Source organism: Zootoca vivipara, chromosome 15, assembly GCF_963506605.1.
Source record: "Zootoca vivipara chromosome 15, rZooViv1.1, whole genome shotgun sequence".
NCBI classification, from domain to species: domain Eukaryota; kingdom Metazoa; phylum Chordata; class Lepidosauria; order Squamata; family Lacertidae; genus Zootoca; species Zootoca vivipara.
The window spans coordinates 17,499,593-17,523,697 of NC_083290.1; the positions used below are offsets into that span (position 1 = coordinate 17,499,593).

General features: G+C 47.3%; 1 protein-coding gene across 2 annotated transcripts in view; it reads left to right on the top strand.

Moving 5' to 3' along the window:
• The first annotated feature begins 352 nt into the window (after nucleotides 1-352).
• FLI1 (Fli-1 proto-oncogene, ETS transcription factor) overlaps nucleotides 353-24,105 on the top strand; it is a 91,628-nt gene continuing 67,875 nt past the window's right edge. Inside the window, exon 1 of one of the 2 annotated variants that reach the window (XM_060268493.1) lies at nucleotides 353-376. Coding sequence is in view for 1 of the 2 variants with exons in the window: in XM_035138987.2 (XP_034994878.1) it covers nucleotides 2,908-2,925 (18 nt within the window). In the remaining variant the exon portion in view is untranslated. Of the gene's footprint in view, nucleotides 377-2,736; nucleotides 2,926-24,105 lie in introns of those variants that run through there. The other variant, XM_035138987.2, reaches the window with a different exon arrangement.

Here is a 24,105-nt window from a genome sequence, read left to right on the forward strand (position 1 = left end):
AAGGAGACAAGGCGGCGGGGCGGGGGGAGGCGGTGGTCTTCTTGTCCCCAGCCTTAGCCCCCCACCCCACCCGAGACAGCCTCTCTGGCTGGCTGGCTGGCAAGGCGGGAGCCCCCGACTGGGTGGGGTGAGTGGAGTGGAATGGATGGGGGCTGATTTTTTGGAGAAGGGGAGACAGAGGGAGGGGCCAGAGGAAGTCAAACATCCAACTATCCGGGCGCCGCGCCTCCGCGTGCGCGGCATCCTAAACAAACCTCCCCTTCTGGACGGGAGGGGCAAAGGGACTTGGGCTTCGTCTTGAGACAGACACACACACACTGGCTGGACTAACAAAACCGGAAGAGGGGGGAGGAGGAAAGGTTGGACCTTGCATGAGGTAACCATCTTTTGTGGAGGGGGGGTTTGTAGAGAGACATATTGACAGTGAACTCCGGGGGGGGGGGCTGCGTGTGAGGAAAGCTTTTCCAATTTCTGCTTCATTTCCTTGGAAGACACCCCCCCCCCCGCGTGTCTTTCCATTCTTCTCTGTTGCACAAGAACGGTGGAAGTGTTGGATGTTGGGGGGCAGGGGGTTACTTTGGGAGGGAGAGGGATTTGTTTGAACAGTGCATGGCTTTGAGTGTTTGGGGAGCTTGTCCAGATCATTCATATATATATATATATATATATATATATATATATATATATATATATATATATATATATCGGGCTTTCGTCCGGGTTTGTCTGGGTTCTGCTGGCCGGTCGCGCGATCCTGTGTACTTTTACTTGAAAGTAGGTCCCATCGAGTAGAATCATAGAATTGTAGAGTTGGAAGGGACCCCAAGGATCATCTAGTCCGGTAAGGCGGGGCTTCCGTGGGACTGAGCTCCGTTGGGGATTTACTTCCGAGTAAACCTGCCTGGTCACAGGTTTTGGGCTTCGAGAAAAGAGGCAGAGTGGATCGGACTTTTTTTCGATCCTTTTTTTGACATTGGGTCCCCTCACCGTCCGCCCTGAGTCTTAGACCTATTTCCACCATTAAAACCAGCTAGGGACGTCTCCTATGTCCCTTGCACCTAGTCCTAAGCGGGGGGAGTTTGTTTCGTAATAGAAAACATACTCGAAATTGAGCGTCTCCTTATATACAGTATATACTCCATCAATTGCTTGGGCCGCATTTGAATCTGTCCTCAAACTGTCCCAGACCCCCAAGCGCAGTAAATTTGGCACAGTCCCGCTCACTTGAAATGAGCAAACGTCTCTCCTCACTTGGGAGAACTCAAGAACCCTTTTACTTCCGAGTAGGCATCATTGGGGTGCCGCTGCATCTACCGCATAGCTGCCAAGTTTTCCCTTTTCTCACGAGGAAGCCTATTCAGCATAAGGGAATTTCCCTTAAAAAAGGGGATAACTTGGCAGCTATGATCTACCGTAAACTGTCCTGCAACGCAAAAACGTTAAAATGCGGGTTGGATGCAGTGCTGACCAGGATATCCAAACAGGTTGCTCAAGAGGTCAGTACGTGGCTCCAGGAACCATTCCGTAATACAAATGCTGTATTATTGAGAAGAAGGTGCAGAAAATAAATTACAGGGGTCCCCAGAAGGGCTGCAGTCCTAGCTCCACTTACTTGGGAGTAAACCCTATTTCATTTAATAGGATTTACCTTTGAGTAGACATGGCTAGGGTAGCGTTGCAAAGCTGCAATCCTCCGGTCAGGCTGCAATCCGAAACAAATTTACAAAGGAGTAAATCGCATTGAAGCCCGTGGGACTTGCTTACATGCTTAGGGTCACCCTGTTAACTAGGAGTAAGCTCCATTGAATTCCGTGGTCTTTTAGTGCATAGGATGGCACTCTTAGCTTATTAAACTCAGTGGCAAACAATGTTTTATTTTATTTTGAAAATCAAGAAATCTTGTGGCTTTCGGTTACGCGAAGCCAGCGAAAAGGTTCAAGCTCTCACTATACACACATACACGTATACACGTGTCCACGGTTGCCTCGCGCCTTACCTTAGTTGCCCTTTTCCTGGCAATAAACGGGAGTTTTGAGTTCCCAGTTAGGAATGGGGAAGGGAAAAAGCCAAACAAAGGAAAAATCCTCCAGAAAACCTTCCACGAAACGCCTGTTGAATATTGACAACCATTTGGTTTTGTCATCTATCCAAAAGAGCACATTGACACATTTAACCATAATAAATTTAATCGAATTTGGTAGGCTGGGGCGAACGAGAGCCTTCCCCCATCCCCGATGTAATTAGCCTCTGGACAGGAAAACGCCGTATGAATGATTTATTTTAATTTATTTTACAAATTGCATGTGAAGGAAAACGGGAATTAATGGCTCAAACTGGGATCCTGCAATGGATCTGTATCCTACTGAATTTCCGGATAAATAGAGCCAGGATCGCAACGTCAGGCACCTTTAAATAGATCTGTCTGGAGAGCTGGGGGAAAAAAAATCCCCCCAGATGTCCGGGAGAGGAGAGCCGAGTGGGGGCTCCTTGCCTCTCCTGACCAGCCAGCCAAAATCCCGCAGGAGCCGGAAGGAGCGTCCCGAGCCCTGAAGCGCGCTCCGGGGTCTCGCTCCTTATCTAACCCCAGCAAATATCCTGCTAGCGTTAAAAAAAAAAAAAGTTCTCCTTCTCTTCGGATCCAGCAAGGCCGGCCCAGGCGCGGCGGGGAGCGAAGTTTCCTCCTCGAGTGACTTCACTTCCCAAAGTGAGCTGGGGGAAAAAGTTTCATCCGGTTAACTGTCGCTCTTTCGCTTTGCGGAGAAAGGAGAAGCGGAGGAGGCAGGCCGGGCGGGAGGCCGGGCGGGCGCGGAACAGAGTCGGGGCTGAAGCGGGCGGCGTAGCGCGGGCGCGGAGCTCAACCGGGTCAATGTGCGGACTCCCGGGACGCCGGGCTGGGAAGCGCGCTCGATGGACGGGACCATTAAGGTAAGGGGAGGGGGAAGAAACTGGGGGAACCAGGGCGGATGAAGAGGTGGATGGATGGATACGGGGCGAGAGGAGCGCAGGGAGCAGGGGTTGGGGGGGCAGAATTGGGAAGCGGGCTGCTGTGGCTCTTTTCGAAGGGGGAGTTCCAGGAAGGGTTAAAACCCGGCCGGCGAGCGAGGAGCACCCCCTCCTGCCCGTTCTCCTTTCCTCGCTACTTGGCCTGCGCGGCGCCGGCTGCGATCCTACGAAGGGCGCAAGCGGCGCGCGGCAGAGCGCAAGCCTGAGCTGCTCGCCTTCCCTCCAGCTTAGCCCTCCCCCTCGGCTGGGGAATCGGGGTTGGCAGCATCTGGTGGGATCTTGGGGGCTATAGTCTCGCGCGTTTGCCCCCCTCTCCCCAGCAGCATTATCACGCACACACGTTGGAACGGGCAAAGCTGGCGGGAGGGCGAGAAGCGCTGGACCCGGTAGCTCTGGGCTAGAGGAGGCTCGGGTCGGGGATGCTTTTGCGGAAGGACTGCAGTGTGCGCAACGAAATCCAGGTCCAGGGTAATCGGGATCGGTGCGGCGTCAGTATCTCCGGTTCCCCTCCCTCTGTGTTTTGTCAAACCCCCCCCCCCCCATTTTCAGGGCAACTTCTACCCGCGAAGCACCTTCTGTCGATTGGGCGCTGCTATTTGCCTGCCTAGCTCCACGCGCGCCCTTCCCACTGCGGGTTTTCTTTAGATTGCTGCGACCAGGGTGGGGTGTCTGAGTGTCCCGAGCTCGGCCACTCGGTTGCTGGGACTGGCGCAGTCCCCTTTCAAGGCATGGGCACAGTTGAACCTCGGGCTCGTCTGAACACGCGCCGCTCGACAGAAGAAAAAAGCCACGGGGCAAGGGGGCTCCCTTTCTCCACCCTCAGCTCGATTACGGACCTGCTTAATTTCTTAGTCGCCTTTCAGAGGAAGAAAGAGGCGGGGAAGGGATATTTTAAAGCTTCCGTGTGTCAGGCGGGACTTCGTTGCGAGGCGCACGAGTTGGATTTGGGCCCAGGAGCAAAAGGGAGCTGGCCAGGAGGGTACTCGCCCCCACCAAACGTATCTGCCTGATTTTGGAGATTCGTCGTCGTCGTCGTTGTCGGAATCATAGAAATGTAGAGTTGGAAGGGACCCAAGGGTCATCTAGTCCAACCCCTTGCAATGCAGGAAAGTTGTTTTGTGTTGTTGTTTTGACGGCTTCACCAGCAGCCCCTGAAACGGATCAGAGGAGGCGAAAGGCAGCGCAGGGACGCGGCGGGCGGGCGGGGAAACAGCCCTAGCAGCTTCCTTGCCTGGGCGGGGCGGCGGCAGCAGCTTCCCTTCCTCTCCTCCCTCCCTCCCTCTCCCGCACCAGCCTCGCCCGCAACTGATCTCTTGCGGAATCTGCCAGATTCCTCGTAGTGAGTAACAAGTGCAGCATCCCACCCTGCAGGGAGGGGTGGAAGGGAGCGGGCGACGTCTTGATGACCTGGCAAGGAGGCTGCTGTTGCTGTTGCTGCTGCTACCACGAAGCCTTCAGCTATTTTGCGTCCTAACCACCAACTCCTGGAGAGAGAAAACATCAGTTTCTCCTTATACTCCAAATCCCCCCCCTCTCTCTCGGACAAAAACACTCCTGAGTAAAACCAGGAGAAGGCAACAGGGCTCTGGGAATTATTTATTTGGGCTTCCAAGATTTTCCCTACCTAGAGGTGAATTTGTGCCCTGATCCAGGGCGGGAGATGTAGTTCGACAACATCTGGAGGGCCAGAGGTTCTCTGCCCTTGCCCTGAAGTGTAGAGTCCTGAGGCTGCTGGTAGAGAATGGGAATTTTTTTGAATGGAAAGGAAACCCCTCCCTGTATTCAGCAACACATCATTGATGTAATGCCAGGGCACCAGTGGTGGATTTATACTGGATCATTCATACTTCATACATCATTCTGCTTTGCTAGTTGTTCTGTGTCGCCCAGATACAGCAAAGGTGCCATTATTGTAGCTGCCTGGGGAGTCTTTTTATAGTTCACATATAATAATAATAATAGGAATCAAAAAGAGGGAAAGGAACAAGGAAAAGTTCTGTGAATGGTTCAAAGGCTTGCTTTTGTATCCTGTCCCAGCTGAACTGCCAAACAGCAGCATGCATTTACAAGTATTTGCTGTGGTTGCTGCTAAAAATCTCTGTAATAACTTCTGTGCAACATGAAATATGGGGGGAGCACCTACTTCTTTATGACTTTCCCCAGCACCACTCTTAAGAGCTATGTTTTGTGTTGTCTGGGCCAAAAGTGGATGCTTGTATAATAGGCCTCAGTATTGTTTTGATGGGCTTGAACTCCGTGTGTAGCTTTATATGAGACCTAATGTGTAAATCAGCCAGTGAGGTGTAATGGTTGGACAGACGGACTATGACCTGGGAGACTAGAGTTCCAATCCCTGCTCAGCCATGAAGCTCACTGGGTGACCTTGGGGATTAATTGAGGAAGGGTAGAACCATGTCCACCAACTTGAGCTCATTGAAGAAAAAGTGTGGGATAGAAATGCAATAAATAAATACTGTAAATAATCTGGGGTGACTAACCCATGGCTGCTGGATTCCAGTTGCTGGTGTCTCTGATGGTTGGCCAGGTTTTTTGGGAGCCAGGAGTCTAACAACAGTTAGAGTGGCGGTGGGGGGGGGGGGACGGGACAGAGATCTTTGGCCCTCCAACTGTTGCTGAACTACCTCTCCCATCAGCCCCAGTCAGCCTGGCCAAGAGTCGAGGCTGATAGGAAGTGTCATTTGGCAAACATCTGGAGGGCCACAGGTTGCCCAATCCATGATGTAAAGGACGGTTTACGTTCTGGATTCAGGGCAGTGTGCCAGGTTCCCCCACACTGGCGCCGAACTGTAGTGCATTGTGCAGAACGGAAGACAAGAGGTGATGGGAGGGGGGCACCGAATTTTGGCTTTGGACCGGAGGGCGCAGTCAGGGCCAGATTTAGGTTTGATGAGGCCCTAAGCTACTGAAGGTAATGGGACCCTTTATATGGCAGGTGGGGCCCTTTACTTACATCATAGGAGCCTACACAACACAAAACACTGTTGCTGTATGTAGGTTTCATTTTATTTGTTTTTGATCTTATATTTTGGAAATGTACATCCAAGTTCCCCCCCTTTAATATTTTTTGGGGGGGGCAAGAGAGTGGGGCCCTAAGCTATAGCTTGTCTAGCTTATACATATATTCAGCACTGGGCACAGCTGAAATTTGAAAGACCGAAGCCCACCTTTGTCATTACTGCCCCTGGCTGCTGTGGGAAAAGGCTTTTTGCTGTGTTAGCCACCCACAAGAGGAGCAGGTGGTGCGAATGAAATGTATGTGCTGTAACTAGTGCTGTTTTTTAGGGGGTACTCAAGGTATATAGTACCGGCGGCTTTTTCCCCCCTAAAAGAAAAACGCTGGTTAAAAGTGTGGCACTTACTATAACATCTTCGTGGTGAGTACTGGCACCTTTCTTTCTAGAAGAAAAGCACAGACTGTAACCATGGGCACCCATGTAAATGGAAGTGGAGCCTTCTTGTTGGCATTATATGCCCTTGTAGCGAAATGCAGTTTGTATTTAAACAGTTCAGTGTTGCTCCCAGTGTTGAGAGCCAGTGTGGTGTAGTGGTTAAGAGCGGTAGACTCGTAATCTGGGGAACCAGGTTCGTGTCTCTGCTCCTCCACATGCAGCTTGCTGGGTGACCTTGGGCTAGTCACACTTCTTTGAAGTCTCTCAGCCCCACCCACCTCACAGGGTGTCTGTTGTGGGGGAGGAGGGGAAAGGAGATTGTTAGCCGCTTTGAGACTCCTTCGGGTAGTGATAAAGCGGGATATCAAATCCAAACTCTTCTCCTTCTCCTTCTCCTTCTCCTTCTCCTTCTCCTTCTCCCAGCAAGGCAGTGTGGTCGCTCATGTACATATAGCGGGGATGGGGAATGTGGTGCCCTCCAGACAACGTTGGATTGCAACTTGTCCAGCCTGGACAACGGTTAGGGGAACATGGAAGTTGCAATCCAACGTTGTCTGGAGGACCCCACATTCCCCATCCCCGCTATATGAACATGAGCGACCACATTCGCCTCCCTTTTCCAAATTCAAGTGCATCTAAAAAGAGAAGAAACGTAAGCTGCATTAGCAGAATGCTCGCCAGAAGGTGGAGGGAATAGATTTGGAAATGTGGACATAAATATGAACTGTGGGTGAGCGTTGGTGGTTGTTTGCCTTTGTTACAGTGGTGGCTGGTGCCCAATGGGTACTGGTAGGGCGGAAGGCAGGGAGCCCAACAGTAGGGGGCACCAGAGCCAATGACAGGCAGGGCCAACTAAGTCTGCTTTGGCTCAAATCTTCTCTCTGCTGAGTTCTACAAGGGCAATGCTGAAGAGGAGGAAGTTGATAGGCAGGGCTACCCGCTGGACTGGCTGTCAGTAGGAAAGCCAGGATGGAGGCGTTTGGAGGAAAACCAAGGTTAGGGTTGCCATACATATGGATTTTCCTGGACATATCCAGAATACTGTAGTCAGCAGCAGTGTCCAGGCAGAAATCGAGAAAATGTCCTGGAAAATCTGGGCGTATGGCAGTCCATGGCAGCAGTGCCATTTTTGCTGTTTCCCCACCGAAATAGCTCAGAAACGGCATTTTAATGCAATTTTGCGGACAAAAAGCTCAACAACTTCTCTGTACGGATTTCCACTGTTTGAAATATGGCAACCCTAACCAATGTTGATGGGGCAGGGCTTCATTTTCCCTAATGGGCCTTTTCCACCGATGCCTTTGGATATACTTGTTCACCCTTTTGCTCCATAAGTAAGCATGACAATTTATGCCCTTGGTTGCCAATCATGCAGATTGATCTGAGAGGAGGGTGGGGACTGGTCCAATGCAGGTTTCCTCAGCCTAGTTCCCTTTGGACCACAACTTGCCTCATCCTTGAGTGCTTGTCATGCTATCTGGGGCTGATGTGCTACGAAGGCACAGGTGGTTCTCAAGACAGAGGTATAAATTGGGAAGAGGGCAAAAAGACTCCTGCCTGTGTTCTGTTGGCTTCTCTCTCCTGGCAAAACAGGCCTGTCTTCACTTGCTGAGGTCATCCTCCTATAGGAAGATGGCGTGTGTGTGTTTGAGCCCCTTCAAACATGCAGTTCCTATCAGTGTTAATCTTGTAATTCACCCCTTTGGGGCTCCAAGACAAGAAACAACCCTGTCCAAATCATCACATCTGTGTACTTATTTGAGGAACGATGAATATTTCTTCTTCTGGAAGAATTTGGGGCTGCAAAACAGCACCGAGATGACCTTCACATTGCTTTAAATTTAAATTGCTTTTGATGTTGTGTTTTAATTATGTAATCTGCCCTGGGACTGAAAAGCGGGCAATAAATAAATAAATTAGGAGAAAACCCAGTTTGGTCCTTTGCCAGTTGGCCAAGCCAGAGAGGCTGGTGGAGTGAGAAAGCTTTACAAGTGGAATTGCTGCTTCTGGGCCACCCGGTTAGAAAGCGCCAGGAGATGGGTGCAGTGCAAGACAGTCCCCTTCCAGGCAGGAGGCTACTCTCTATGCACCTGGCAACGTCCTAACGGTAACGGGCATTTTTCTGCAGCTGCGGCTGCTCTTTGCAAAGTTGGTTTGCCACAACGTAACAGATGGAGGAGGGAAGATCTCTGAAAGGACAGGGAAGGAACCCTTGAGCGTAGCCTGCAAGGGAAAGAGCAGTTACCCGCAAGGCTGGGTAATTTGTCCAACCTCAGAGCCAGAGCACTTTGTGCTTCCTGAGGGTCTGTGCCTATTTCTGTCCTCCGAAAAATGCAACTGACATACACCGCCTGCCTGCCTGCCATTTAGAACAGGGGCTGGCTCTTTTTTTAAAAAAGGTTGCCAGTGGTCAACTCTTAATCCGCATGATACGCTGGCTGTGTTTTTAAATGTGCCTCTTTCGGATCTCTTAAGCAGTTAAAGGACAACTAAGTCTGTGATGCAGAGTGATCCTGTATACACTTTTGGGGGCCACAGCTCAGGGGCACAGCACGTCAAGGGTGTCAACTTGAATAGAATATTGTGGGGGTCCAGGTTAGCCCCTCCCAGCATAATCGATCAGCTGATGCAGTGCACACACCCCATATGGATGGCAATGCCCATGAACATTTTTTGGGGGGGGAGCTGGCCCCCTCAAATATTTTATTGCAGGGGCCAAAGCTCTTGTGGCCCCTAGGAGTTGGCTCCTATGCAGCACGTGCTCTGGAAGTGTAGAGATCCTTTGGCCTTCCAGTCATTGCTGAACTGCAACTCCCATCCTCTTCCTTGGCCATTGGCCATGTTTGCTGGGGCTGATGGGAGTTGTAGTTCAGTATTTTAATTAATTGTTTTTATGTTTTATTGTAATTCTGTTGGTGTCAGCCGCCCTGAGCCCGGTTTTTGACTGGGGAGGGCGGGGTATAAATAAAAATTTATTATTATTTATTATTATTATTACTTCTGGAGGACCTGCTGTAGTTAGGAGGGCAGGATTGCAGGTGATTGAAAAGTCAACTCTGTAGTCATTGGAGGCCAACATGGACTCATGGGTAGAAAAATTAGTCTGACTAATAATAATAATAATAATAACAGGGGGGAAGATGATAAAAAAGAAAAATGCAAATTTTTGGATCAAATAACATGGTACCTGTGAGCACTTTATGAGCCTAAGGATTTGTTTCCAGCCTGGTTAGGTTGCTTCATCTCAACAGACTTATCTAGATTGGGAAAGGAGGTTATTTCGTCGTTGTGGTTGCTGCTCCTGTGGTTAAAACAATTTGCCAAGGTGTGTTGCACATCCCCTTTCTGTTCCCACCCCTCTGCTTTACAAGGTTGCTAGGGATACACTTCGTAGAACGGTAGAATTGCAGAGTTTGAAGGGCCATCTAGTCCAACCCCTGAAATGCCGGAATCACAGCTGATTTCCATAATTTCCAGCCAGACAGTGATGCCCTTTCCCAAGACTCCATTCCATGCCTCTTCCCACTGCAACATTCTGTGCCCACTGGGCATGCTCGGTCTTCACTAACATCTTTGGTGTTTTCGATTCCTGCATTACAGTCTCCCCGCCCCTTGAAGATATTCTATAATACTGCAAACCTTTAAATTTCCCCAAGCCTGTTGACATCTCTCACTTATGTGAGGACGGTGCCATTTTGGTTACATAAGGATCCAAATTTGAAAAACCGAGCTCCCTGTTGGTGTGTAAGGTGCTGTGGGCAGCCTGCTTTGTGAATGGAGCAACAGGAGACGTTCATTTATTATTAAATTGATCCATTTTTCACATCAAACGAGCAGTTTTCTCCCCCCCATGGAAAGAACCCAACATGCCTTTTTGAATGAGCTTCTGTCCTAAGGCAACTGGAATACAAAGGTGTTTGGTTGCTTTCCTAACCCAATAGTAGTAAATTTGCAAACACCTGCCTGAGGATTAAAGATGTGTTCTCGCACCTGTAAGCCATCTTAGGCTGCCACTGTTGGAAAACAGCAGCTTCTGGCTGTATCACTGATAGTTCTTGAGTGCATCGTAAATTAATTTTACATGCAAAGGAAAAGCAAACTGCAGTCAAGAAATGGTTGGCTGCCTTTCAGGGATTCACAGCTTCCTCTCTGATGTTTCCCGTTTTCCACCATAACCTCTTAAGAAGCAGCATAACCTCAGAAAATTGCTTAAATATGTGACACACGTTGAACAAAGTTGCATGGTCGGGTGGGGGAAATGGTTGGCATGTGTCATTTTTGGATCTAACGCCACTAGAGTTTTATACAGTTTGGTGGAGCTCCAGAAATTGGGGTCATAGAGAAGAGTGTTGAGTGTTAGACCAACTGGTGTGCAATTGGTGGTGGAAGCCTTAGGTATGGCTCCTAGTCTGGGCACCACAATGGTAGCAGTAAGCAGAAAGGCTCAGAGTCGCCAGCTCCCCTGGGATTCTCTTCTTCGGGTTTCTCCAGATGGTCCATATTCAAGTGCAGACCCAAAATTTAATTTTGCACAGTTAAAGTGGGCGAAAGTGCACTGTCACCCTAACACAACAAATTTAGAAAATCCAGACTTTTGTAATTGGGAAAATGACAGGGAGATGCATGGAAAAGTGTGGGGGATGGATGGATGATTGACAGGAAGATGTACCAAACACTCGGCAAGCGAATCAAGGCAAAGGCTCATTGCTATATAACCTCCCTTTAGGCATATTGGAATGCTCAGCAAAGCCCAGGCAAAGCAGGTTGTTTGGAAAATTAAGAAGCATTTTGGAATTAGAAAGTCAAAATAATCAGACTGGGCAATATCAAATCAAGACACACTTTGCTAAAAGAATAAATAGATGAAAAGTATAGGTGAAAGTATAGGTGTTACCGGTAGGTGAATGTTGCAGAGAAATCACCTCCTTCCAGAAGGTGGAGCAAACAGTGGCTTGCTGGAGCAGGCATAGACAACCTTGGCTCTCCAGATGTTTTGGAACTACAACTCCCACGATCCCTGACCACTGGCCCTGTTAGCTAGGGATCATGGGAGTTGTAGTTCCAAAACATCTGGAGAGCCAAGGTTGCCTATGCCTGTGCTAGAGGCACATGATACCAATGGGATCCAATGCTCAACATAGCCATATTTGTTGTTGTTGTAGTGAACAGATTATCTGTATGTTTGTCCACAAGAGAGAACCTCCATATTCTCTAATACCGTTGAGAAACAGATAAGTGATTCTGTATCTTTACAGTGCTTGGAAATCTTGAGTCTGGCTGCTAATAAGCCAAATGTGATCAAGTCTCGATAAGAACAATCTTCGTTGTCAGACATGCCTAGAAGTGCTAAGTACACATAGATCTCATGATCAATTATCAGTTATATTTCTCTGAAGATACTTCCACACACGCCCCAGTGAGGTTATACTTAGACACATGACTTAAAAGAGCATCCACAGCCTCTCCCCTAAGTGTGTGTTATATCAAAGCTATAAAGTTTTATAGGAGCCAAGTGCCACCTAGGCATCAGCTTTGACCCAGTCTCACATCAACAGAAATAGAAGGAAATGGAAGTTTGTTCCACACCGCAATCCAATTTATTTAATAAGTAAATAAACATTTGTGCCATAAGCAAACATAGACCCAAACTGCAAAAGGGCTGTAGCTGCCTGTTGTCTGTGAAATTGTTCTGTTTGAAAAAAATGAAACCATGTTAACCTAAATTTATCAACTTCACCTGCTAACCTGCCTGCTAACCTAGATATGAAATTGGTGGCTTTGAATGAGTCAAACCTTTCCCAGAGGCTGGTGAATGTTGTCATGCTAAGCCTCCCCAAGTCAAGAACTGGTTTTTTTTGAGAATCCGGTGAAGCTGAGCAATGGAGAATCTGTGGCCCTGCAAAGGTTGTTGAACTACAACTCCCATAAGCCCCAGCTGACATGGCTGACAACCAGGGACATGATAACTGTATTTAACAGCATCTATCTAGAGGGTTTGCAGGGTAGGTGGGGATTCTGAAGCCAGAACCGTCAACCCATCTGGTGCCATTGGTGTGATAATGATGTCTGTAAAGGGAACGGGTTGCCACCAACACTCTTGCCTCGTGATGCGGCAGGACACACCAACTGGCACAGGAGAGCTTATGGAGGCACCTCCAGCTGCGTTGCTTGTGCGTCTTTCAGTGTCTCTGCATTTTGTCAGCCAGTGATTCTCCTGGGCCCGGGAGCCCTGGGACAGCTCAGTTGGTAGAGCATGAGACTCTTCCTCTCAGGGTTATGGGTTTGGGTCCCATGTTGGGCAAAAGAGTCCTGCACGGCAGGGGGTTGGACTAGATGGATGACCCTCGGGGTCCCTTCCAACTCTAGGATTCTATGTGCTGAAGGCAATAGGTTGTGTGAGCCACGCTCTCCCTGTGTTGTTCTGTTTGCAGATAGGCTCAGGTATTCTCTCTCTCCAGAGGTGGGAGGATGGCACTCTCTTTGTCTTCCCCACAAATTGTTTTTTGCCTCTCTCTCTCATTCCACCGGCAGTGGTGAGGATAGTCAACAGGCAGGTGGCAGGCTAAGCCCAATCTCCCCTGTCTCGGGTCTGGGGTCCAGTGCTTGCTCAACGAACAATCTTTGGGTTGTATTTAATGCGAGCGGCAACTTGGTTGTTCTCTGCACAAATCTAAAATCTTTCTGCTGCAACTTCTCCGTCCAGGTTTGATTGACTTATAACTGCATCCAAACCCACTTTGCTTCAGTTCTTTTTATCAGGCTGAGAGAGGCTTCCTGCGCTCCACAGCCTGGCTTCCTGATGTGTTTCCTTTTTCCCTTTTAACAGAACAAAGGAAGCTATAACTCTCAGCTGCTCCTGTTCCAGCTCTCCTGGGGAACCTCACATAATGTTTGCATTGAACATTGCCTTCTTTCTTTCTTTCTTTCTTTCTTTCTTTCTTTCTTTCTTTCTTTCTTTCTTTTTCTTTCTCTCTCTCTCTCTCTCTCTCTCTCTCTCTCTCTCTCTCTCTCTCTCTCTCTCTCTCTCTCTCTCTCTCTCTCTCTCTCTCTAGCAAGCATTGTCTGAATACCGGCCAGCATGTTTTTTCATTTCACATACTGTTTTCCACAGTTTCTTTTTAAAAAGTGCTTTAATTGTGGGATGGAATGACCATGTCAGCCTGAAAACTCTTTACCTCTGGGGTAAAAAAAAAGGGGTACCTGGGTCAACTTTAAAGGGTCAAGCTTCTAGGTGAGAGATTTTTCAAGAGGTTCCTTTTGCTGAGCTAAAGGGCTATGCCTCTATCTTCTTAGGGATGCATGGATCCGTCTGTTTTCAATCTGTGTTAATTTTGCACGTCTTCGTTCATAACTCCATTCCATCCTGTTTCCGTAGCAACCTGATTTTTTTAAAGGGGGAAAAATGCATGAAAGTTCACATTATTTTTGAATCTTTTTGCATGAAATACGCATTGTTGTAGGCAATTTACCCCTGGAAATGTAATTCTTACTTAAAATAATGCTGTTATGGGCATACACAATTTTTATATGCATATTGGTACATTTTTATTTTATTGTATTGTATTGCAAAATTCAAAACTGTGTGTAAACCAAAGGATAAGTTGTGCTCTGATACAGGGGATAACCCAGGAAGTGCAAGCTGAGCCAGGTTGCTTAAAAAGGTTGATCAAAGAAAACGCTCCAGCATCTGCTCTCATCGCATCCTCTGCATCCCTTGTTTCGGAAATTTAGATGCTGCAGGAGACACATGTGGGAATCTCTAATGTACTCAAGAGCCTAACACATCATCACAGATCCTGGGAAAAGTGTTACGGTAATCTATATATAGTCAAAACAAAACAAAAAAAATTCATTCCAGCAGCACCTTAGAGACCAACTAAGTCATTTGTACGAGCTTTCGTGTGCATGCACACTTCTTCAGATACCTTCAGATACAGTGGAGATAGATAGTGAACCAATAGGAATTCATCTTGCAAACTCCCCTAGGCAGGGTTTGGGATTTTTTTTTTAGAGAAAAGGAAATTCAGAGGCAACATGAAAGAAATTTATAAATTTATGCTAGTTGCGAGGCTGTATACAGCACTGGAAGATTCAGAACAGACAACAGAAAGTCCTCTTTCATGCAGTGCCTTGTTAATCTAAGGAACTTGCTGCCACAGGAGGCAGTGATGACCACCAACCTGCATGGCTTTAGAAGAGAATTAGACAAATTCATAGAGGAGGAGAGGGCTATTAATGGCTATGCTTTGCCTTCACAATCAGAGGCAGTGATGCTGCTGAATACCAGTTGCTGGAAGCCACAGGAGAGGAGAGGACTCTTGTGGTCTAATCCTGTTTGCGGGTTTCCCACAGGCTTCTGAGTGGCCACTGTGAGAACAGGATGCCAGACTAGATGGGCCATTGGCCTGATCCAGCAGGCTCTTCTCATTATGTCCTTCAGCCTGGTGCCGTGCTGATGTTTTGGGCTACAACTCCCATCAGTTGTAGGTGGGACCTGTAGTTCAAAACATCTGGGTGGGTGTGGCTGGCAAAGGATGCCAGAAACACATTCAGCGCTTCCTGTTTATTGGGGGGACAGCCCCTATATGTTGCTGCCTTCCCCCAGAAAATCCCTGTCTTCATTGTGCTTCCTGTTTTGTGCTATTCCTATATGGAGGATGCCGTCTTGAAATGCCGTTAATTGTTAGTTGCTAGATTTGGGTCATTCTCCAGATTCAGTCCAGCTTCCTTCCCAGAAGCACAAACAGTCAAATCTTCTGAGTTGGTAGGTGAATACAGCATACACCTCCAATACACATCCATGAAAATTTTAATGACATCCCCACCCCCAAATCTGTAGAGAAATGATTTGGCTTCAAAGCACAGTGCAGCTGTTGCAGCTGCCTCCTTTGAACTTGGACAGGTGTCGATCCCCTGCTGTCATTGTGCCAGTTGATCAGCCTGCCAAAGTTGGCCCATGGAGGGGTGGGGGATTGAGGGATCCTGCCTGGTGTCTCCCTTCCTGTGGCCTTCCAGGAACTGGTATTCGGAAGCATTGCTGCCAATGAATGGGGAGGCCAAGCCAAGCCACCGTGGCTAGTAGTCATCAACAGCCATCAACAGTATGCAACTGTACCAACCAAATCCAGGTTTCTTTGGTGGCTGGGCGAAGACAACTCATCAGAATCCAAGGTAAAGTTCTGAAGCTTTTGAGCAGGACATAAGTAGAACATTAGCTGTGTGCCTCAGGGTCATGTGAGTCGACCCCACAGATGAGAACTAATTAGTCTGACTATCTATCTATCTATCTATCTATCTATCTATCTATCTATCTATCTATCTATCTATCATCTATCTATCTATCTATCTATCTATCTATCTATCTATCTATCTATCTTGTTAGTATAGGCTCCCTTTTACGCAAATGATGCTTAGAGACTGTATTGTCTTCAGTACTCATCTTCTCTGAATGCCAATCGGACACCTGGGTTAGCACCTGCCAAGACAGCCAAGATGCAAATAAACCCTGGAAATCTGATCTTGATCAGCCGAGGCCATAATGAAGGCTAATAGACATGACAACAATGCTACTGAATGGCTTTCCCTTTATACAGGGGGCCAGGCGTGGATATTGACTCAATTGCATTAATTAACGCATCAGAATGGAAAAGGCAGCATTGCTCCCCTGCGCATTAAACAAAACAAAAGAAAGAATTCTCAGTGCTTTCTTTCTTGGTTTTTTTGTTTGTTTGTTGCTGCTTGGTTTCCTTTCTTTTTAAATAAATGAATGAGGAGGGAGAGCTTTTATTATTTGTGCAAGCAATGTGCTCCAGGGACTCTGATGTGTTCCACAGATAGGTGGTGGGGTGTGCATGAGAGAGAGGGGAATTTTGTTGCTGAAAGCTTAAATTGCAGAAAAATGATTTCCGCTTATTCATAGCAGCAACAGGCTGGAGATGTTTTTTCCAGATTGTGGCTTTCAAGTCTGCATTTATGGGAGTCTATGGGGCACCCAGGGACTCAACAGTGCCACTGCCGCTAAAATTTGCAAGGGAAATGGAGGAGTGAGTTAAGATAATATGATTGTCCCTGGATTTTTGTTGCAGTGCTTTGCAAATATGTCATCATTGCTTCACCATGTGACATTATGAAGCACATCATGTGATATGATACCACATGATGTGATATTATGAAGCGCCATGTACACCAATAGTACTATTTAATAAGTATCGTAAACTGATCCTGGGGATATTGCCTGCCAACCTCATTGGCTTTAAAAGAGGATTAGACAAATTCATGGAGGAGAGGGCTATTGATAGCTACTAGCCCCCATAAGCTATGCTTTGCCTCCACAGCTCGAGGCAGCAATGCTTCTGAATCCCAGTTGCTGGAAGCCAAAGGAGGAGGGAGGGCACTTGTGCTCAGATCCCACTTGTGGGTTTCTCACAGGCATCTGTTTGGCTGCTGTGAGGACAGGGTAATGGCCTGATCCAGCAGGTTCTGATGTCCAAAGGTGCACATGATGTGTCTTCACATTCACATAGGACTTGTCTCTGCTGGAGGTGCAGCAGCTGGGGTCGTTCAGCTTGAAACTTAAGGGCTGGGGGCAGGTACAGGTGTTGCTTGGCAACCAAGCAGAGTGGCATGATTTTCACAGGGGGAAGCAGGTGTCCTGATAAGACTGTGTAGTCCGGAGGGTTCTTTTCCTCTGTGTCTTTGGTTGAATGTCTCCTTCAAATGTTTCTCCTTCAATTATCTGCTGTTTTTGTTCAGTTGGCTTAGTTAAGCGTTACCAGGACATTTCCCTCTGGACTCCGTTGGTGTTCTTTAAGTGACTTTGCCAACAGTCTCTTCCTCACGTGCTTCTTTTGCTTATTTTCATCAGTTCCCTTCCTCTTTCTGTCTAGAAATCTAGAATTTCTGGTGGTGTCGGCAGAAAGCTCCCCTCCCCTCCCCACCCCTTGAGTTCTGCTTCTATTTTTGAGTTGCGATTCATAAATTTAGCAGAATCACACAATAAAGCGTTCCCTGGAATGCAGATGGGGAAATCACATATCTATAACCCATCTTTTTCTCCTAGGACCTCAAGGTGGTCTATGTGGTTCTCCCCCTTCTCATGTAATCCCCAAAGCCACCCTGTGGGGTAGGCTAGACTGAGATGCAGTGACTGGCCTGTAAGATCACCCAGCGAGCTTCATGTCCAAGTGGGCATTTGAACCCTGGTCTCTCCTAGGCCCTAGTCTGACACTCTAACCACTACACTACACTGGCTCTCTAATTGACAGAAAGCAGGGTCTCAAGCTCTTTTCGGACTACAGTTCCCATCATCCATGACCACTGGTCCTGCTAGCTGGGGGTGATGGGAGTTGTAGTTCAACAACAGCTGGAAAACCTGGTTAGAGTGTTGGACTAAATGTGGGAGAGACCAAGGTTAGAATCCCTTCTTGGCCATAAAGCTCACTGGGTGTGACCTTGGGGACCAGTCACTGTCTCTCAGCCTAACCTACCTCGCAGGGTTGTTGTGTGGATTGAATTAAGGGAGGAAGAGCCATGTACGCAACCTGGAGTTCCTTGGAGGAAAAAAAAGGTGGGATATGAATGCAATAAAATAAATAAACCTTCTGTATCACCACATGTTCCCCATAGCAACTCTTTATTTTCATATCTACATTTCTGGTGCAAATCTGCAGCCTTGTGCTAACCTTTTTTTGTCGATGACAATGCCTTCCATCATTTTTGGTTACACACAAACAGGTTTATGGCTGAGATGGGAAATGGCGGGCCTAAAGAAAGTGAAGGCCCAACCCAGGCAACTGTAGTCACATCAGCCAAATGAGTAATCCAGCCCTGATGGCGTTTGAGATTTGCACATCCGAAGCCCCTTTAAGTGCAAAGTCCTGGGGCCTGGTTCTTTGGCAGATTGACCATAATGGCAAAGTGCTTTTCAGTTCCACTTCATGCAGATTTTGGGGTGCAGAATTTCATCTTTCCGAGAAACTTTGCACTCGTGTGTGTTTTCAAAACCTTTCCAAAATCTGCTTTCAATTGTGGGCAAAATGCCTAGTGACATCTCGGATGCCAAAAGGTTTCCAGCGGTTGTAAGGTGGGGCTCCGAGCATCCTGCATCGCTTCCTGCCTTTCCCTGTGACTAGCAGAAATCAGAATAAAACCTGAAAATAGAGGTGTTTAATTAAATAATAATAATCTGCAGAATTAGGACTGAGATGAAAGTTGTGTTCAGAACTTCAATGTAGGAATCACAACTAGAAAAAACTCCTGGCTGATGGCCATCCAACCTCTGTTTAAAAGTGGACTTTTCTTTCCTGGAGGTGTTTTAACAGAGGTTGGATGGCCATCTGTCAGGGATGCTTTAGCTGTGATTCCTGCATTGCAAGGGGTTGGACTAGATGACCCTTGGAGGTCCAACTTTACAATACTATGATTCTAATTTTTCCAGCTAAAATAGGGAGGGTATACCCTCTGTGTTCCTGGTAGTGGTGATCATGCCCCCAAGGGAAGCCCTGGGGGCTGGTGGGCCCCATTTCTTCCCCTCAGGAAGCTGGAGACTGTGGGCAGTGAGGAGTAGCCTTACCGTACATTGATTGGCCTGGTGGTGGTAAATGGAAGGCAAGTAGCATTTCAAAGCCACTGCAACTCCCAGGATTGCGATTTTCACCAGCATTAAAATAGTGGCACCTCCTCCCCCTCCCCACAAAACACACATTTTTTCACTACCCCCTTTGCCAAACCTCTCCCCTCTCAACCATTGCACGTGTATAAAATGTTAAAGTTGGAGAAGCATTTTTGGTTCAGCCCTTGAATAAATTGCAGGGAGAGGAGGGTGGGAAAGAGTGGGAAATTGCTTGTTTTCTTCTTATTATTACTAAGGCTTTTTTTAAAGATAAAGAGAGAGAGCAAATCTAATAACATCATAAAACACCCCAGTAAAAATTGGGATTCCCAACCCCTTCTCTTTCTACATTGCTGTGTCTTCACGAATATAAGGTTGATAATGTCTTTACAATCTTCAATTGAAAATGCCTTATTTTGCTGTCAGTCTTGCAAGCCACAAAGTTTTGGCTGAAAGGCACCCAGTTCTGTGCCTTTATCTTTCTTTGTGGGGGGGGAGGGAAAGCAGACAGCTCTAGTTACAAGCCCCTATAGGATCCGAGTGCGAAGGATGAAGTCAACGCTTGTCTATTCTTTTCCCCTCTGCATCTCCACCTTTATTTCTTATTTTTTTGAACGTGCATCACCATATTTTCAGAATGTCACTTTTGGGATAAACACAATTGCGCTATAAATACTCTGGGCCGTTTCCTGTTGTTGTTCTTGCTGCAGCTTGCAAGAGCTTTGAGCCTGGCAAAGGGTGTGCCTGCTGTCCACGCACTGACATATGCGAACTGTCCTCTCTCAGTTTCCTAGACCCTTTGCTGTGTGGGCTGGAATAACTTTGCAAATCTTCCCTCTTTCTCCCAAGTTTTTTATCTTCCCATTTGGACAGGATACCATTCTGCAAAGCATCATACACATTTCAGTGAACACATGAAGTTTCAGGATCATTTGCACTGTGCCATTTTTAACACATGTAGACACACACCCATATGCATGACTGGGGCAGGATAGAGCCGCAGGCCAAATCACCCTTTTGATTTCGATAGGCTTGATTATATACAGGTTTGAATTACCAAACAACCTAATCCCAGTTAAGAAAGGAGACTAGATGGCGTTCAATATCTGTGCTGTGTTACTCCTGCACCAGCTGTGCAGGCAGCACAGAGCATTGAATTACTTTGGCAACACAGCAGCTTTCAGTCCAGGTTCTGTGAGGGAAGGGGCAGCTGTCAGTTTGGCTTGGATTAAAACTTCTCAAAGAAGTAGGCTGGGGAATGAAAAAGGCCCTGGACGCAGAAAAGTGGGAGCATTTAAATTGCTCTTTAAATCCCTAAAAGGGTGAGAATGGGTGAAATTTATATCATAGTTCTCTTCAGAGAAAACCCACTGACATGAATGGATCACTTAGCTATGATTCCTGCTTTGCAAGGAGTTCAGCTAGATGACCCTTGGGGTCCCTTCCAGCTCTATGATAACAGGGTTGTTCATTTCAGTGGGTATACTCTGAGTAGAACTTGTTTGGACTTAACCCTCTGAACCCAATCACCCTGTGACTGAGCTGTTGTGTGAGGGGCAATCTTTTGCCACCTATTGGCCAGCTGCTTTGTGGGATCCAGTGTATAATTGTGTAGTTGTATTTGTGATCCATTTTTCTACAACACCTTTGGTGTACTGTACATGATGCTCAGCATATACCAAAAGGGTCATACTTCTGCCCCAAGAAGCTTCATCTAAAGTTTACCACAGAGGATTTGGCAGGAGAGAGAGAGAGAGAGAGAGAGAGAGAGAGAGAGAGAGAGAGAGAGAGAGAGAGAGAGAGAGGAGTGATGCTTCTTTGCTGCTCAAAGGCTCATCAAGGAACCAAGGTTTGGACTTGGAGAAGCTGAGCCAGACATAGGCAACCTTGGCTCTCCAGATGTTTTGGAACTACAACTCCCATGATCCCTGACCACTGGCCCTGTTAGCTAGGGATCATGGGAGTTGTAGTTCCAAAACATCTGGAGAGCCAAGGTTGCCTATGCCTGAGCTGAGCCATGGGACAGGTGCCCTCCAATTATCTTCTCCACACCTCCAGTGGTTACTTTGAGCTCCAGAATGAACGGGACCAAAGAGGAGGTTGCTTGCTGCAGCAGGCTAGTTTCTACAGACAAATTCAAAGACCTTCCTCTGTCCTGCATTTGGACAAGCAAGAGGCACAACCAGAGTTCATTAAAGGTAAAGGGACCCCTGACCATTAGGTCCGGTTGTGACCGACTCTGGGGTTGCGGAGCTCATCTCGCGTTATTGGCAGAGGGAGCCGGCATATAGCTTCTGGGTCATGTGGCCAGCATGAAAAAGCTGCTTCTGGCGAACCAGAGCAGCACACGGAAACGCCATTTACCTTCCCGCTGTTTATCTACTTGCACTTTGACGTGCTTTCGAACTGCTAGGTTGGCAGGAGCTGGGACCGAGCAACGGGAGCTCACCCCATCGTGGGGATTCGAACTGCCGACCTTCTGATCGGCAAGCCCTAGGCTCTGTGGTTTAACCCACAATGCCACCCACTGTGGCAAAATCTCTGAAGGAGGGTGCAAAGCAGGAGGAAGGAGAGATCTGACAGAGGATGTGTGGCCTGAGGAGAATCCCAAGGGCTAGGCAAAGATGCCGGATGGGGTAGGGGCTGCATTTATAGAATTGTAGAGTTGGAAGGTACCTGTGTGGGTCATCTAGTCCAACCCTCTAAGATGCAGGAATCACAGCTAAAGAATCTTTGACAGAAGGTCATCCAAACTCACTTGACAAACCTCCAGTGAAGGAGAGCCCACCACCAAGGGTCTATGCTATGGCGTTTCCCATCAAGTACCCTAGATTCAGGCACGTTTTGAAATGTGAAGCATTCCTGTGTCCAGTGCGGGATGAATGCAGGATGTGTTCCTATGTGTGTCAGGAGCCCTGAAGACTTGTGAGCACAAGACATAATCAATTTGAGCCCCTTGGACCTTCTTACAATGACAGAGTCCTCCCCCGACGCTCCCGTCTTCCTGCAGTGAGGATGTGAAGTCGTAGAATCACAGAACTGTGTAGTTGGAAGGGACGCCCGAGGGTCATCTAGTCCAACCCCCTTCCTTGAAGGAATTAGGAGGGAAAGCATAGTTGGCTAGAACCCTGACACCAAAGTCACACTATCCTTTATGAACTGCGCCCACATAGCATATTTATTTTAACTTACTGCAAAGCACATGCCGTACTCTACATCATCACAATGATCAAAATCAGGGCATTTGTTTTCGTATGCTGTGTGGAGTCACCAGTCTACATGTGCTTCTGCATTTTATGGTATTGATGGTTCAGGCTGTGGCGCTGCTTTTTATATAGATACTCCTTTTCCTGTCAGTGTTTGTAGGGTTTTGTCATAGTCTTTGGCGAGTACAAGAAAGCTTATTTTGAGCAATGGGTTGAGTGGTTCCCAGCTGATTTGCGCCAGAGCACCAGACCAAAAAATGGGACATTCCAGGATCCAGTCAGAAGCCGGGATGGCTTCCATAATTCCCAGATGTCCTCCTCCCATTGAGATGGTTGAGGGTTATGTCATAGCATTTTATCCAGTTTACTTTTGAGATTACCTCGTTAAGGCAGGACTCTCCGTATACTTGATAGACTTTCTTAACCTGCTCACAAACTACGGAGCTTGTGGGTTTCTTCCAAATGGGTGTCAATAAGCTAAAAGATTAGACAAAATACCTGAGTCCAGCAAAAAAACTCTGAATCCTGAGCTAGTGTACCACCCGGCAACAACACTATGAAATCAAACAAATAAAGTAATTACATCCTTTATTTGTTTGATTTAATATATTTCTATTCCACCTTTTCTCCAGGCTGGAATTCAAGGCGGTTGCCCTAAGCCGCCAATCCTGATATAGGTGCTGGGTGGTGAGATTTATTTAATGATCATTATTTAATAAATTTATATGCCCCTTACTGCCAAAATAGACTTCTAAGTAGTTTACAAAATAGAAAAGCCAATTGCACAGCATTAAAATATATGAAACAAATATATCAAAATTGTTTTTTATTATTGTCTTCTCCCCTGCCATGTTTTTAGATGTTACTCTTTTAGCTGTACTCTGCCTTGTGTCCCCGTCAGGAAAAAAGAATACTAATACAGTAACTACTACTACTACTACTACTAATAATAATAATTCCACAATCAAAATATACAATAAAACCATTCTGGGCAAATGTTATCAACAAGCTTGCCCAATTTTAGCTCAATGTGAATTTATTTCAAGTAATTTTAAAGCTGTATTTCAGGTGGCATACATGCAAAAGAAAAAAAGCTGAGGTTCTTTCTTCCTTTCACTGACTGTGCTCCTCCCCTCCATGTTCAGTATAGTGGGGATTTTTTGATTTTTTTAAAAACAATCTGTCTTATTGGACCAATGAAACTGATTGATTTATGCTGGCTGGGGGAGGGCAGGGCTGAGCTTTGCAGCAAAGGCTCCCTCTCCCCCCCCCCCGCCCACCCCACCCCTCTGAGCAAAGTTAGTTTTGCACACCCACACGTGGCCCAAATGGCTGCTCCATGAATGGTTGCCTTTGTTCCCCGACCAGATCAACAAGACAGGCTGTTTAGTTCATGTCTGCGCCTCAGCAGAGGAGGAGAAGCCAGCCTGGGAGGCAGATGTGGCCTCTTAATTGCGTGGAAAGGTTACCAGATTGTTAAGCTCTCTTTGACAAGGGGTTCCTGTCGGGGCAAAGAGCCCAGCGCTGCGGCTGCAGGAAGGCAGGGGCAGAAGACTCCTTTTGCCCCTCTCCATCAGAACCTGCTGCCCCTCAGATGCAAAGCAAGAGCTTGGGTCAAAGTGTGTCTCCTGTCCCCCTTCCCCAACCTGTCTCATTAGGGGAAAAGGTCCCATCAACACCTGCCTAGTGTTTTGCTAGATCAGGTGGGGCAGAATAGCCCACAGAGGAACTCAACGGACAGGTCCAGTCTTCATAAGAGAGGCTTCATCTGTCTAGGTCAGTGCTGTAAGAAGACCCTGGTAGACCAGACTCAGGGCCGGCTCTAGGGGGAGGTTGGGTGGCGGGGGGCGCCAGGGCAGCACCGCGCGCTGCGCCT